At 35.2% G+C, this 16,693-nt stretch overlaps 2 protein-coding genes across 3 annotated transcripts; one reads left to right on the top strand and one right to left on the bottom strand.

Annotated features, from left to right (window-relative positions):
* The first annotated feature begins 134 nt into the window (after nucleotides 1–134).
* Nucleotides 135–8,150, top strand: prdx2 (peroxiredoxin 2). The gene is made up of 6 exons (NM_001002468.2): nucleotides 135–226; nucleotides 1,348–1,471; nucleotides 1,660–1,813; nucleotides 4,781–4,903; nucleotides 5,602–5,732; nucleotides 7,753–8,150. Exons 2-6 carry the CDS (start codon nucleotides 1,369–1,371, stop codon nucleotides 7,833–7,835), a joined length of 594 nt encoding a protein of 197 aa, NP_001002468.1. The 5' UTR covers nucleotides 135–226; nucleotides 1,348–1,368; the 3' UTR covers nucleotides 7,836–8,150.
* A 3,112-nt stretch (nucleotides 8,151–11,262) lies between these two features.
* junba (JunB proto-oncogene, AP-1 transcription factor subunit a) lies at nucleotides 11,263–12,814 on the bottom strand. Of its 2 annotated transcripts, XM_017353483.3 has the most exons (2): nucleotides 12,711–12,814; nucleotides 11,263–12,525 (listed from the first exon to the last, which is right to left on the bottom strand). In XM_017353483.3, the coding sequence occupies exon 2, from the start codon at nucleotides 12,485–12,487 to the stop codon at nucleotides 11,612–11,614; it is 876 nt and encodes a 291-aa protein (XP_017208972.1). In that variant the 5' UTR covers nucleotides 12,488–12,525; nucleotides 12,711–12,814; the 3' UTR covers nucleotides 11,263–11,611.
* Between the last annotated feature and the right edge of the window lie 3,879 nt (nucleotides 12,815–16,693).

Consider the following 16,693-nt stretch of genomic DNA (forward strand, 5'->3'; position numbering starts at 1 on the left):
ATGTCTTTGTATTTTATTAGTTTAATATTTTACAAAGTAAGGAGCAGAAAAAATTATTTTTGAAAAAAATAATTAAGCCAAAAAGTGGGCGGTGCCGTGAACCACGTCGCTCCCCCCTCTTCTTACGTAGAGCCGCTGCTCGCTGGTTTTAGAGCAGGTCGCGCGGTTGCCACTTCCTGTGCGCGTGCATCAAGGCAAAGAGAACTTTCTCGTCCACACAGAACAGGTAGGTTTTAAATACGGATATATTAACTTTAATCTGCACATTTTGAACGTTTATATAAATGTACAAATGCTTAATGAGTAGTTTTGTTGAGTACTACAGAACAAAAGAGCGCGTGTGAAACGCCGGCGTCATTTTTATATGTTGGATTTAAGTTACACTTGATAACGGAGTGAAATATATTAATGCATATATTATTATTATTATATATCATGCATGCGTTCACTTTAAGTAGTATACGTTATATGATTCGCATTATGCTACTTTTATGTAACATCATCCCACTTGAACTTGCTTTAGCTCGCGAGGCTAAACGCAGATATTGTGTATATTACTCATTTTGATATCTAAAAGCATCATGCATTCTTCATATGCATTGCTTCTCCTCTCACATTTCCAGAAACTTGATATTATAATTGCTGAACGAGACTTTTATAGTAAAGCCCTACATTAGCACACTTGTCTCGGCCTTTTCCTTTTGTCTTTTACTGATAATTTCCAGGGCAAAGTCTGAGGGTCGTTGACACATTGGTGCATTTGCTGGGGTCTGATATGATTTTAGCAGAGATACTGAAATGTCAGGCGTTATCAGAGAGTGCAGGGCCACAAGTAAGCGTTTAGGCGACCTCTGGGATGAGTTCACCACATAAAACGCTGTTAAAGTCTTTATTTTAAGCTTAGAAATGGATAAATGCACATTAGTACTGTCTTTAGTCGGTGATTTGGGTGAAAGACCGCTCTGAAGCCCTTCTTGAATTAGTTTCTTAGTAGCCCATTGTTCAGAACAACTGACTGCGTCATGTGACCTGCAGTGTGTGGTCTGCTGCAAGGCTATTGCATGCATTATTCAGGGATACTTTGTGTTTACGGCGTGAGAAGTTACTTATTTTTTAATGTTTTTAGTTAGATGAGCTTAATTATGTTCAATGAGAAATAAGAACAGAACTGACTGTACACAGGCTTAAAATTAAAATGGATAACAGAAAAATAAAAGTACAAAGAACAATGTTTAACGCAAGGTTTACAATAATTATGAAGAGGTCAGCGATAACTATAAGTCAATCCTATATGTATAACTATTATGTATAAGTTGAATTATTATATTTTTATTATCTCTACCACAGTACCAACAAGCAATCTTCAAGATGTCTGCTGGAAACGCTAAGATCGGTCAGCCTGCTCCTCAGTTCAAGGCCACAGCAGTGGTAGATGGACAGTTTAAAGACATTCAGCTCTCAGACTACAGAGGTGTGTGTGTGTTTTGTAGATTAGCACAGTTTCTTTTCTAAATGTCATTTAAATGTCAGTGTGAACCACATTTACCTTCCTTTACATCATGATGATATGAGCCAACTCTTTCTGGATGTCTCTAAATGAACTGTTTTTAAGTTTGGTGTCAGTTTGAACCCATTTTTCTCTTTTTTTTTTTTCTTCAGGGAAGTATGTTGTGTTGTTTTTCTATCCTCTTGATTTCACCTTTGTGTGTCCCACCGAGATCATTGCGTTCAGCGAGCGGGCAGCAGAGTTTCGTAAAATCGGTGTGGAGCTCATCGCTGCCTCCACAGACTCTCATTTCAGCCATCTAGCATGGTGAGATTCCCTATTTCTGTATTGAACACATCTGGAAAAACTCTTTAAAGTACACTTAAAAAGACTAACCATATTGATTGTGTTGGCTCACATTGTTAGCTGAATTTGGTGAACAATTCATCAGTGCATGTCATTAAGCAAAAAAAAAAAACAGTTTGCCTTTGTAATCTTTCATTTAAATCTGAAAAAGCACTTCCTGATTGTTTTCAGTTAAATTCTCAGATTACATCTGCCTGAGGTATTGGGCGTGGCTAACATACTTAACCACGCCCCTTCAGCTGTCAGTTTTGACAACAAACAGAAATGGTGTGCAGGAGACATCTGTTAGGTTGTAATAACTCTCCCCAAACCCTGATCCTTCTGAATAAAATGCTTACTTTACTACATCCAATCAGCTCTTGGTAGAAAAAACAAGCTACGCCCACTGTTTTCTCATTTATTATTTAGTTTGTCTAGGAACTGCATCACTATATAAAAAAACAGTCTCAGCTTCTGGTTCATGTGGACTTTAAGGTGCTTTGCACACTGAATCTGACATTTTCACATGCAAAAAAATGAATTCAACCTCATATTCATACCATTTTAGCCACTAAAACACAGACCTTCAACTCTCTCGTACTATTTTAGCCACTAGATGGCAGCCTACAACCACTTATTATTTGGTCATTGCATTTGTAGATCTTAGTTTTTTTAATTTATTTTTCATTTCATTCAGTTTAAAGTCACTGAAATTCCAGTTAAGGTTACATTCTGACATGGTATAAACACTTAATGCATTTGAAATCAAATTTAGACCAATTTATACACAATATTTTCCAGTCATTACATTCTGTTTTTGTGTCAGTCTTAATTTGGGGGTTGTCATGGACATGAATAGCATAAATGTCATAAATGCTTGAACCCTACCAATTGCCACATATGGTAGGCCTTTCACAGCAATCAATATATCGACTTATCCTGCAATACTTGGATATAAACTCATATTTTTTGCTGTTGCAATAAATATTAACAAATTCATAAATAACGTTAAAGCCATTTTACAATGACGTTTACATTCTACCTCACAGGTGTCAAAGTTTATAATTAAACATTTTGAATATTAAAAATAATAGGACGTTTAATAGTATATATAATAGGACAGTTGCCTTTTTAACATTAAATTATAGAGTCTAAATAACCGTAAGAATGATGAGTATTTTAAAGTGTTTATGGCTATTTGCATTATTATATATAATCAGTGGAATAAAATGATCTCAAAATGACTTATATTGCTTATCGCAGCAATTTCTCTGACAATATAGCACACGACAAAAATTCCTCATCGTCACAGGCCTAACTTACGGCTATATTTATTTCTTCTGTTCATTTTTTGCATCTGTAAAAAGTGTTTTGAGAGGGTTTTTGAGATTTCAAAGCCACCGTACAAGCGACAGCTAAAAGGCAAGGTTTCTGTGCATGACAAATCTTTCAAATGGGGATATGAAAACAAAATGCATACGAAAATGTTGGACGTCTTTATGCAAAGAACTTTTAATAAGCACAGCACATTCATAAATGATTGTTAAAATGCTGAAATTAGTAAGTTGATTAGATAAATGTGTTTTCTTTAAAAACTTATTAATTTATTAACTTGTCTCTTATTATTTTTTATTATGTACTACAGAAAGCAAATCATACAAAATTACAAGTATATAAAAGTATATGTACATACAATATAAATGTTTTTAAAAATTGTATATTAATAGCAGGTGATGCCAGACACAAGTTATATGCACAGACCATTATAATCAGTTTGCTTCAGAAATCCTACAAAGGACATACTATTGTTTTCCAATACCAAACAATGAGACTATTCTTGCAAGCATTGTTTTAAAAGGAGGGCTTTCGGTATTTTTCCAATAACAAGTGATGAATATGATTTTTAACTTTGAATGTATTGAACTACACATTCTTATTGTTCAGTTGAGGTGTACTGCTGGTCCTGCACTATACATTAGATGTCTTCATCGATATATTTTTTCTCATACTTGTGAACGACGTGCTTTTTCTCAGGTTTTCTATGGCTTCGCTCTGTTATCTAGTGTTCTTCTGACCAGCCTGTCACTGATAAGGGCTACTATAGTGAGTTAGAGAGACACAGATAAAGGAAGGGTGTAGCACTTTATTTGTTCTAGAAACTCTTACTATAAATCATGCTGACCTTTTCTTTTTTTTTTTCTTTTTTTTTTTTTTAGCATTTTCACTAAAACTAATTAAAAAAAATCTTAAATATAATAATAATATATTTAAGTGGCTTTATTAGTTGTATTAATAGCTTTTATTATCATTAATAAAGCTTCCAATAATTTGTGTTGACACTCGTAATTCATATTCTGAACCGCGGATTACAGGATGCACTGGACCATGGACGAACAACGAGATGATGCGGTACGATACGAGAACCGTCGTGTCCCTAATATATAATATAAATAAAAGGAATTAGAAATAGCATATAATACAATATTAGATATGTGGTTTTGTTGGTTAATAATAAAAGCTAAACTTGTTCTAGGAGCTACTACTTGAATTTAGATCACTTTTATTGAGAAAGCATTGAGATTCCCATTTTAATAAAGATAAGTGCATACAAAATTTATTATTATATTATCATTAATTATAATTTATTTATGAAGTTATTCTCTAATTTGTAATCGAGTAAATGCAAAACCTTTTCATGTCAGTTCTCATTGGATCTCCTCTTTTCCTGCGATGACGTGACATGTTTTTAAATATGAAGTTGTTCTGATGTAATGCTTTTATGTACTTTGATCTTGGCGGTTCATTCTGCTGTGGCGACCCCGGATTAATAAAGGGATTATGCCGAAAAGAAAATGAATGAATAAATGTATTGATCTTGCCATGAAATAGCCAGAAGTTGCTCAAGTGGCAATAAATAAAAAACCAAACTTCTGCTTTTGCTCCTGACAGGATCAACACACCACGGAAGCAGGGTGGCCTTGGCTCCATGAACATCCCGCTGGTGGCCGACCTGACACAGTCTATCTCCCGTGATTACGGAGTCCTGAAGGAGGACGAGGGCATCGCCTACAGGTTTGTGATTTTATGATGACATTTGCTCTGCTTCAGTTAAATTACAGGCTCTTTCTCTTTCAGTGCATCATTGCAGCAGGATTTTATGATTCCATTCAATTCAAGCTTCTTTTTATAGCACTTATTAAGCAGCTTTACAAAAGGTGCATGTTATTATAATGCATTTGAACTCAGAAAGTTAAGGTGTTATGTATAGGGTTGACTACTATAGTGATTCTGCAATGTGTGTATAGTGTTCTTTTCATGGTCAAGTGTGCTCTAGTGTCCACGTGCACTGCTGGGGGAGGTGGATACACAAACCACAAGGGAAACATATGAATTGTGTGTTGAATTAATGCACCTGGGATATTTAGATAGATAGGTTTAGGTTTATTAATGGTCATGCTTTTTGTTCGAATAACGTGAAATCAGATCAAATGAAAATGTAACCGTTTATAAACGCATTTAGCATTTATTTATTTTTATTATTATTTTATTTTAAAAAATGTCCACCTAATGGCACATTATTTATGCTCAAATGTAGACAATGTAATAAGAAATGATCAGTGTTAACTCTTATGTAGCAGTTAACATTATGCTTTAATTTGTTTGGTGTTTACCTTGCATTGGACCTCATGTGTTTTTAAAATGTAACTTGAATGCTCAACCAAATTCCTGCATTAAGAGTAAGTGTTCTTTGTGTTTTCCTGCTCCCACAGAGGTCTGTTTGTGATTGACGATAAGGGCATCTTGAGGCAGATCACCATCAATGACCTGCCGGTGGGTCGATCTGTGGACGAGACTCTTCGACTGGTGCAGGCCTTCCAGCACACCGACAAATACGGAGAAGGTGAGAGAAAACACACTCTCTTTCTTAAGGCTGATTTATACTTTTATACTTCTGGCACAGCCAAGAACTGTGAAGGCTTTTATACTTAACGTGCTCGCTGTTGTACTATAATGGCCTGTTTCCACTGAGTGTTACAGTACGGTTTAGTTCGGTACACTTTTATGGCTGTTTCCACTGTCAAAAGGTACCTACAAGCGAACTGTATTGTACCACTTTTTGAGCACCGTTTGCAAAGAGTACCCAAGCACAACAAAAAGGTACCAAAAGACTGAGCTAAACGCGCAACTGAATGCTATTGATATACAGAGAAATGTCACTCGTGCATACACAAACAGAAGAATGAAAACAAAGAAACCGCCATTTTTAAATGCACAGCTGAGACATTACATCGTAATACTATATGCATATAATAACAACCCATGGTTGACCTAAGCTCAAACTAACCTTCATCATCTTGATGAACAGCCACAAAGCCGAGAACAAAATCTGCCTTGTCCTGTTTTTTGTTTTTGTTTTATGAGGCTGTCTAAAAGTGCGAGCGGTTTTACTTTCTCCAGGGAGCTCGCCGCAACCAAGCTGACCAATCACAGAGCTTGCGCTACGCGTCAATACATTTTTTGAGAGGTACACGTCAGCCATGGCAAGGGACCATACGCCTGCGCCTGACGCAGAAGTATAAATGAGCCTTTAATGTCCTCTAATGTCTGTCTCGGGTGATCTTTGTGTAAATGGGGTCAAACATGTTTCCAGATCATTCTAAGCATGTTGTATTTGTTGTGTAAACATCAACGCATCCTGAAGGCAACATAAAAGTTAAATTGTGAAACACAATGTATCTGAAATAGGGGTGTCAAGCCTTTATTTGTGCAAAACTTAAGCCAACGTCTTTAGTAAGATTACCGTCTACAAGTTTGACTTGAAATCTGATATTTTTGTGTGATTTAGAAGAAAGTAACCTATAAAAATGAAAACAAATGATTTTAATATTTTTTTATAGTCATTCCATCTAGGTTTTCTCTCCCCTCCACCTTTTTTTTATCTCAGAACATTTTAAAGAAGATTTTTAAATGCAATTGTGGTTCTTGCTGGTTTCATTAAATGCAGGTCAGCATCAACCACCACTTTTAGAGTAAAAAAAAATGCATACAGGCAAAACATAATGAACACCTCTGACTGCTGACCATGCATTGAGGTCTTATGAAGTGAAAAAGTTGCCTGCACATGCACCTTTGTGACTCCAAAAGTGCGACTAATGTGCGTTATATGAATCAGGTTTTTTTTTCTCTTGACTGGCCAGGGATTGTAATCAGCTGACATTTCCTCATGATCGGCCTAAACGATGACCGGCTGGTCTTCTATTTAATGGCGTATATGCGGAAGGACTTTTAATTTGTCAGTAAACTGGGTTAAGCACTATCAGGTTGTTAAAGTGGCCAACTGTGGTATTGGTAACCTAGCAACCAAAAGTAAACAAAGCATAATGGAGACAGCTGACTGGTCACATGACTGTAATGCTCAATACGTCAAGAATTTGTTCATTTCATCTCGCATTATTTGAATTAACATCTTAATTCCTCTGGTTCATGCAAAATTTAACTTGGAGTCTTGTCAGATTTTTATATTTCTGTTGTTTTTTTTTTCAGAATTTTTTTTTTTTTGTATATTTAAAAAAAAAATTGGGAATCTGAATCATCCAAGAAAATTGCTATCGGTGCTAGTTTTTCTTCAATGATCATGTGACTGTGAAGACGACAATGATGCTGAAAATCCTGCTTTGCGAGACAGAAATAAGTTTAAAACATTTGAATAGAAATCAGTTATTTTTAATTGAAGTATGAAAGTTTTTTTTTGCATTTAATATTCGTAAGTTCAGCTTTGTGAACATTATACAAATATTTAAAGAACAGTAGAAATCTTAAAGACTCCCTACTTTTTGAACTGTAACTGATGTAATACTTTATGCATGACACAAGAGGGCGCCAAAATCACTTATTATAACTTCTTATGCTTTCTCCTTTAGTTTGTCCTGCTGGATGGAAGCCAGGAAGTGACACCATCGTTCCCGACGTGCAGAAGAGCAAGGAGTTTTTCTCCAAGCAGTAACAGTCTCTATTTCTGCATTCACTGGGCTGTTGAAGCACTTAAATTCAGCCTGAGGGGGTCTAGAAAAGTTGATTTAGCCATCGTAACAAACACAGGTTAAATGCACTAGTTAGTCTGATTTCTGTCTGAAGAAGCCGTTTCAGCCCGCGTCTCTCATGCACTGAAATATCTGTAGTTTGTGTTCAGCTAGTTAGTCTGCATTGCATATTTGGTACTCTGTGAACATAGCTGGTTTTAAATTCTCTCAAGTTGTTGGCATTCTGGTGATTTTGTCAATATCTCTGTTAAATAAACAGGCTGTTATTGCTGAATGTTGCAGTTGTCTTATTGTGCTTGCTACTTAATGGATGGTTGACCTCAAATTAAACATTTAATTAGTTTAGAAGGTATGGTAATGGCATGGTAAACCGAATTTTAAATGCAGAAGGACACAGTAGTGTTTTCTTCATGTTTTAATATTAGAATTATAATAGATGGAACAGAATTTGAGAGATAAATGCATATCATGAAATTGCATGATAATTCATGAAACTAAACCTGCGAAAACAAATTTAATAAATAGGCAAAAATTAAATGAGTAAATAAATCAATAAATTCTTGCATAAATAAAACCTTAAATAAATATCCAAATGAGTGTATTTTAAAATTTTTTTTAAAAATGTTGCATAAATAAATATTGAAATGAATAATAGTGTGGGTATGGAGAACAAAACCTGCAAAACAATAAAGAAATATGCAAATAAATGAATAAATAAATACATACACATTCCTGCATAAATAAAACAATAAATAAATACCTACGCAAACAAATATTTATTCTTGCATAAATAAAACATTAAATAAATACACAATTAAATGTATAAAATCTACAAATTTGTGCATAATTAATAGTAGTTTGAAAGGGGGAGAAATCCACGTTCAGTTAAGCATTTTCTTATTCCCCCAACATCTGTGTAATTTATTTTTAATCTGCCTGTACTATTTAAACAATTATTTATGCAGGAATTTGTGTTTTATATACATTAAGTTATTTTTTGGATATTTATTAATTTATTGCTTTGTTTATGCAGGAATTTATTAATTTATTTACTTATTTATTTGGCTAGTGTTTTATTTAGGCAGGACTTTGGGATAAATTTGCATATTTATTGATTTATTGTTTTATTTATGCAGGAATTTGTGGATTTATTATTTAGTTAATTTGCTATTTATTTTTTATTTTATTGTTTTTGCAGGTTTCTCCCTTTCTCCCTCCATAGTATCTTATATAATATTATAATTCAATTAATAGTATAAATATACATTTTACCACCCCTATAACGGTTCATACCATTGTGAAGGCAAGCGCGCCAAACACTCTGTGAGGAAAAAACATTCACTCGACGATAGTCTGAAACTGGCAGGTCTTCAGCAGCTACAGACATCGTAAGTGTTTAAAAGACACTTGTTTTAAGTAGAATATATGTTTGTGTCTGTATATAACTTAAAACTAAAGTCAATTGAGTTATATAGATTGACCTAAAGTAACCCCTGAAACGACTAATCGAGTCACTATAAGTTAGAATACGCTAAATATCCTTTAAAACACTGAAGACTTATGTTTTATTATTAAAATATACGTAATTAAAATGAATATATAAAACATATATTATTATATAAATATATAAAACAGACATTTGATTCACTGAAGCGTGTAATACGCTATCGAACATAGGCCTAAATGATTCACACCCTGATTAAAATGCTTGTTTAAGAATATAAAGTTATTAAGATTAAAGGTAGCAGGCGAAGTCAAACGTATTTTCTCTGATAATGACATTACAATATTTTTGGTGGAAGTCAAAATTAACAGAATATTAACAAATCTGCCCTGCAGGTGGCAGTGTTTCATTATAGTTAGGACAGAGTTACAGCTCTGGAGTCCTCATTGATTCAGCTGTAATGAAGCAGGAATCACTTTTCTACATAAACCCAAAACAATTTTAATAAATATTTGGCAAATCTCGTGTTCAGGACTGAGTGAATGTGTACTTGCTTAAACAAGTGATTCGTAAATTCTGTGGTTATTTTACACTGAATTTTAAACCAGCTCAGACATAAATAGTAATTTAGTTAATCTCCTAGAATTGTCTTTATTGCTTAAATCTGTAATTTTGTTTACAACATCCCCGTGTTTTCTTATTATTTAAAGGCCAGGGCTCATTTCTGTGTCCATGAAAAAGGTAAATTCTGCCTTAATAAAATGTTATACTTTTTTTTTTTTTTTTTTAAATATAACAGATATTATAATATAAAGTGTGCCGTGTTATTATCCTGTCATCTCAAGCTTTACCTTATTCATTCACTCATTTTCTTGTCTGTCTTGTCCCTTTGCTTTACCTTATTTAAAAATCTAAATGTTTATAACGTGTATTAGCTTGGTTTCAGACTATGGTGACAAAAATGACCACTACAAAACTAAAAAATATGCTAAAAATGTTAATTATTAACTTCATATGTTGCCAGTAAAAATTCCTGGGTTTAAAATGTTGACTTGGCTCTTTAAAATGAAAGGCTATTTTATAATCTAGAAACTTTTAGATTGATCTTTATTGTGGAATAGGGTACTTTTCCAGATGATTTTGTAAAAGAAAATATAATAGGCAAGATGCCTTCTTTTAAGAAGAGATTTCTAACACTGCATCGCTGCGAAAACATTTGAAGTAGCTAAGTGAACTTTCTACGGCACAATTCAGTGTAGATGTGTGTTTATAGTCTGTGAGGAGGCTCGAAACAACCATTCATTCAACATCTGAAAGGTGTAATTAGCATAATGGACAAATAACCCTCTTTTTGTCACCTAAAATCTAAGTATTTTAGGAATTATTCAAATGAATTTAACATTTTAATAAAGGGTTGGCGTTTTTAATGGCCAGTTCGGCTAATCTACCGCCTGTGTGTTTTCGGGAAATAGCTGATAAAGGAGTCACTGTGGGCACTTCTCGTTTATAAGCCTTGCTCTTATATTTACTGAGATCTGTTTGTCTATTTTTGTGCTTGCGACGGCTCCGTTTTCTGCAAAGTACCTGGAAAATGCCCGTGCTCATATTTTTATCTCTAGTTTTCTTTTCGCTGAAACTGTTTTGGGAAGGTTTGTGCGCGCGGGGAAAATCCCGCGTTGCTAAATTTTCTCTCGTTCACACGCGCTCCATTCATCGAACGTCAGAGTTGAAAGCGCGCGGACTTCCTGACCGGTAGCGTGGGCGGGGGTTCCCGAAATCTACCCTTAGTGACGTACATAGACCAAAACTGCCCATATATGGGCCTTGCGTCAGCAGGAAAAAAAAAGCCAACGTGGGCACGTCTTCGACGTAACTTTAAAGCCGTAGGCTACAGAATAAACTTTGTTTCTGCTCTACGCTTGAAATAAACAACCCAAACAGTAGAATCATTTTCAACATTTTTACTTAAATATAAAAAATAAACAAAAACAAACAAACAGAAAAACAGTTAAAGGTCTGGCTCAACCTGACTCACAATATCAATAACTTACTGGAATGTTTTCAAAGGGCAGCACTTAACAACAAAACCAAAACTGTTCACTTCAAAAGTTTAGTCCATTGTCCGTTCGGCTGAAAGTACCTTATCTTTGGAAAACAACAATAACATTAAAGTTTTCTACAAGAAAACACTTAAGAAATATACAACGCTCGTACTCAGTGCTGCGACAATAACATCATCACAAACAGGATCTGCTCTTCCAGTGTTTCCCAGAGTCCGTAGCATCCCTCTCCCCCCTAAAACGACTTGATCTTCGGCGTCAGCATCAGCTGGCACCCGCTGCTCACATGGGTCATGACCTTCTGCTTAAGCTGAGCTACCTGCTCCCTCAGCAGGGACGCAGTGCTGGACAGTCCGGCGTTATCCGACTTGAGCACTTTCACTTTGTCCTCCAGCCGGGAGATGCGCTCCAGCTTCCGTCGCCGGCACTTGGTGGCCGCCAGTCGGTTCCGGAGCCTCTTGCGCTCCGCTTTGATGCGCTCCTGGTCCTCCATGTCGATGGGCGACATGGGAGGAGAACCATCGCTGCTCTGCAGGTCGGGGACGGTCTGTGGCTCCTCTTTCAGAGTAACGAGCCGCTGCGGATGGAGCGAGTGCTGGAAGTGATGAGGATGCGGCGTGGGCTGGTGGTGATGGTGGTGGTACTGCTGGTGGTGGTGATGGTGAGGCAGGTAGCTGATGGTGGCTGTCGGGTAGTTGGCTGCAGGTGTGAGGTTAGTGTTAGGATTGCAGCTGTTCAGGGTGGTGTACACCGGAGTCTCGGGCGGTAAGGAGGCGCCGAAGACTGACGACGCCACCGAACAACTCGACACCCCGGGGGCTCCGATGGACACGTTCGGCGGGGGCATTTGGTTCATTTTGTGGAGCTCGTCCAGCGCTTTGACGAATCCGTCCGCGAAGCCCTCTTGCTCCTCTGTGATGCTCCGACCGTACAAATACTGCCCCGGCGTGGGTGATGTGATGACGCCGTTACCGTTCTGGATGATGAGTCTCTCTAGCTCCGGAGAGGCGAGTTTCAGCGAGCCCACGTCTCCGGTCGCCGCCGTGTAGAAGTCGCTTTCGGAGCGGAGGGTCTTGAGGTTCCGGTAGGGTTCGGCGAAGCTCACGCTCATGTTCTGCTTTAGGAGCTTGTAGTCGTGCAGGGCAGCGTCTGGATGACCATAAGCAGAAAGAAACGAGTCGTCATAAAACGGTTGCTCCATTTTTGTTGACATGTGAACAGAGATTACGTTGGGACGTACTGAAGCTGACTAAAGTCCGCAAGTTCTCTCCGTTATATTACATCAGGCAAAAGAGAGCAAAAAAAGAAGAAACTTCCAAAATAGTTTACTGTACCAATTCGACAGGTGTTTTCTCTCGACAGCTGACGTCCAAAAAGTGTCTTCCCAGACGGTTATTTACAAACAGCTCTTCTGGCCCGTCGCGCATTCAGTATCATGATAAGTGCGCCTTCATTCTTATATACTCCAAATGCTGAGGGCGTGGCTGAGATAATCGCGGCCGCTGATTGGACGAGAGTTCGTTCCGCTCCTCGAGCTGTCAGATGGGTTGATGACGTTGTTGCCAGTAAGCGCTGAGATTGAAAACAACGCTGGAGGCGAGAGAGCAAAGGGAGACCGAGCGCTGCGCTCCTATTTTTGTTTCCACAGACAAGAAGCAAAAACTGGCCGCAATAGCTCGGCACTTTTAAGAAAAGTTTCCCATGGCCATGAAAACAGAAACACTACTGTGGTCTCTTGAGAAAAACACTACGTTAGAGGATGTCGTGTGAATAATAATAATAAACATTCTTGTCGAAATGGAAACAAAAGGTTCCAACACAATACTGTGATCTCCGTAGATCTGAAGCAGAATATACGAGGAGCTCTTTAATATAAACGAAATTGGAATTTATTTTAAATGTCAAGCTCTAAATATATTCCTTTAATTTAGGTGGAGCATCTAAACTGGCCATTTAAGTAAATACAGGATTGCAGGATTGAGATTGGGGGATTTCAGCCCAAGTTAAATGTGTCTGAGCTACCACATCATCTCGTCAATGATCAAGAGAAGCTCTATTAAAGGGTTAGTTCACCCAAGAGTTACAATTCTGTCATCATTTACTGACTGGATTCAAACCTTTCTTTATATGTTGAACACTGAAGAAGATATTTTGAGGAATGCTGGAAACCCATTGACTTCCATTGTGTTTGTTTTTCTTAACCGTTAGATTTTTTCAGCTTTCTTCAAAATATCTTCTTCATTGTTCAACATAAAAGTTTTGAAGCAAGTAAAAGGTGAGTAAATGATGACAGACATATAATTTGTGGGTGAACTATCCCGTTAATGTGCTTTATTGTTAAACATGCTAGGAAAGGCTATAGTGAGTAATATAAAAATAAAAGTAATTAAGAGAATATCTAATACAGATTCATACAAGGGCTTATCAGCTATTTGAATTGGACTGCTTTTTAAGTACTGAGTCATATAACACATAAAACATGACTAGTAATAATAATAGATCCTTCTCATAGAATTCACTGTAAATAAAAATGTGTTAATGAACAGTTACTGTATTTAGTGATTCACATGTGTGTTTTCTGTTTATTTATAGGTGTGAATTGCATTATGGGATGTTGATATCTGCTCTGTCGACTTTTAATGTTGAAAATTAAACTCTGCAGTTGAACAAAGTGACTTTTATTGACATTTTTGTCAACTTTATCAAATGAAATGAGTGGAGTTAACTCAAAATTCACTGAAAGTTAACTCTACACGTTCTTAACGTTTAGTTATTTCTTAAACCCAATGGTTGAGTTAAACATATTTGGTGCTTTGTTGGGTTATTTTTACCCTTTATTTGGTTATTTAATAATAACTCAACCAGTTGGGTAAATATTTGATGTTTTGTTGGGTTACGTTTAACCTTTATTAGGTTATTATATAATAACTCAACCAGTTTGGTAAATATTTGATGTTTTGTTGAGATATTTTTTAACCTTTATTAGATTATTTAATAATAACTCAACCAGTTTGGTAAATATTTGATGTTTTGTTGAGATATTTTTTAACCTTTATTAGATTATTTAATAATAACTCAACCAGTTTGGTAAATATTTGATGTTTTGTTGAGATATTTTTTAACCTTTATTAGATTATTTAATAATAACTCAACCAGTTTGGTAAATATTTGATGTTTTGTTGAGATATTTTTTAACCTTTATTAGATTATTTAATAATAACTCAATCAGTTGGGTAAATATTTGATGTTTTGTTGGGATATTTTTTAACCTTTATTAGATTATTTAATAATAACTCAATCAGTTGGGTAAATATTTGATGTTTTGTTAAGATATATTTGAACCTTTATTAGATTATTTAATAATAACTCAACTAGTTGGGTTAAAATTTTGAATTTCCACAGTCAACTGATTTAACTGACACAGAAGAGCTGTATTAATATGCGCAAGTAATGTTGTTTTTGCGTTGTGAAGTTTAAGCTGTAACATAATAATATTGTTATTTTTTATCAAATTACTCTCTGTGTCATGTTTTTTATATCAGTTTCACCTGCCATTCTTGCCTTTGGGACCCAGCGGAGAGATTCATTAATTTTCACAGCCATAGTTAGAAAATAAAAGTAGTACTTCAATAGTAATAGCAGAATGGAAAAAATAACATTTAATTAAAATAACCCAATGCTTTGGGTTAAAATAGCCCATAGTTGGGAAGGTGCTATAATAACCTATAGTTGATTTATATGTTGGGGTATTTTTAACCCAACTATTTTAACAGAGAACTCATTTGAAAATAGTTTTGAACTCAGGGTTGAAGGTAATGAGTTAATTAAATACCTCATTAATTCAACTTAAATGGAGTAAAGTGCTCATATTGATTTGTTTTTTAACTCAAATGGTTTGTAGCAATCAGTTTCTTCAAACGGTTTGAGTTGCCTTAACTCATTGAGTTTTGCAGTACTCAGTTGGTTTGAGTTCTCTTCATTTATTGGGTTTTACTGTGATCAAATTGCTTCGTTTACTCAAATGGAGTAAGTTCACAGTACTCATTAGGATTAGTTTTTGAACTCAAGTTTGTTGCAATAGGTTACCTTAAATGGTTTGAGTTACCTTAACTTTTGGGGTTTTACAGTGTAGTTTGAAATAATATAATGAATAAGAAATAATATATTGAGAGAAATAAATCAAAGAAAATGTACTGGCAGTTTATTACGAGGTTTTTGTAACACAATATACAACACCAACCCAGACAATATATCACTTTAAACTATTAGAAATGTTAATAAAGCCACTTGTTATGGCTAAAAGTTGTTGAAAGAAAGATCCCATAATGCAATTCAAAAGCTAAATATGTAGAAACATAAAAAAAGAAACTGCTGATGTTTTACACTAGAGATTTGTACTCTAAAGTATAACCTGTAAACATAACTCTGCATTGATCTGGAATGATCTGACTCAGGATTTGGCAACTGATATGAGTCCCATATATGGGCAAACCGCAGTGTAGTTCCTCCTTAGTGTAGGACCGGGAAACCTCTCCCATGTGGGCCTGATTCCAGCGGCGACGCCCCCGCACATGGAGCGCTGGAGGAGGGGAGAAGGCTGATAGATAGCAGCACGTACACAACACTCTGGCGCAAGAGTGTGAGATTCAGAGAGCACGTTCTTCATTTGTTCTTTATCTGTTCTTCATCTGACATATTAATGCAGACTGCATGTTAGTGTAGTTGTGCCGGTCTCTCAAACTTGATGCATGCACTCTTAAAAATAAAGGGGGATTTTCAGTGATGCTGGAATCATTTTGATAATAATTATAATGATACTATTGATAATAAAAGTGATGATGATGAGGATGATAATAGTGACAATATTAATGGTAAAAATATTAATAATATAAATATATAATATAGTAATATAACAGTTATAGTGATATAATAAGAATAGTGACCATAATAATATAGTGGTATTACTACTACTATTGACAATAATGAAAATAATATTAATAATATTAATATTAACAACAAAAAGTATTTTGAAAATAATATTAATAATAATAGTGCTAATAATAATAATAGTGTCAAATAATATTAATAATAATAGTGCTAATAATAATAATAATAATAATAATAATGATGATAAATAATATTAATAATAATACTGCTATTAATAATAATAATAATAATGACAAATAATATTACAAATAAAAGTGCTATTATTAATAATATTAATAATGACAAATAATATTAATAATAATAGTGCTATTAATAATAATAATAATAATAATAGCGACAAATAATATCATTAATAATAGTGCTATTAATA

The sequence above is a fragment of the Danio rerio genome, chromosome 1 (assembly GCF_049306965.1).
Source record: "Danio rerio strain Tuebingen ecotype United States chromosome 1, GRCz12tu, whole genome shotgun sequence".
Classification (NCBI taxonomy): Eukaryota; Metazoa; Chordata; class Actinopteri; order Cypriniformes; family Danionidae; genus Danio; species Danio rerio.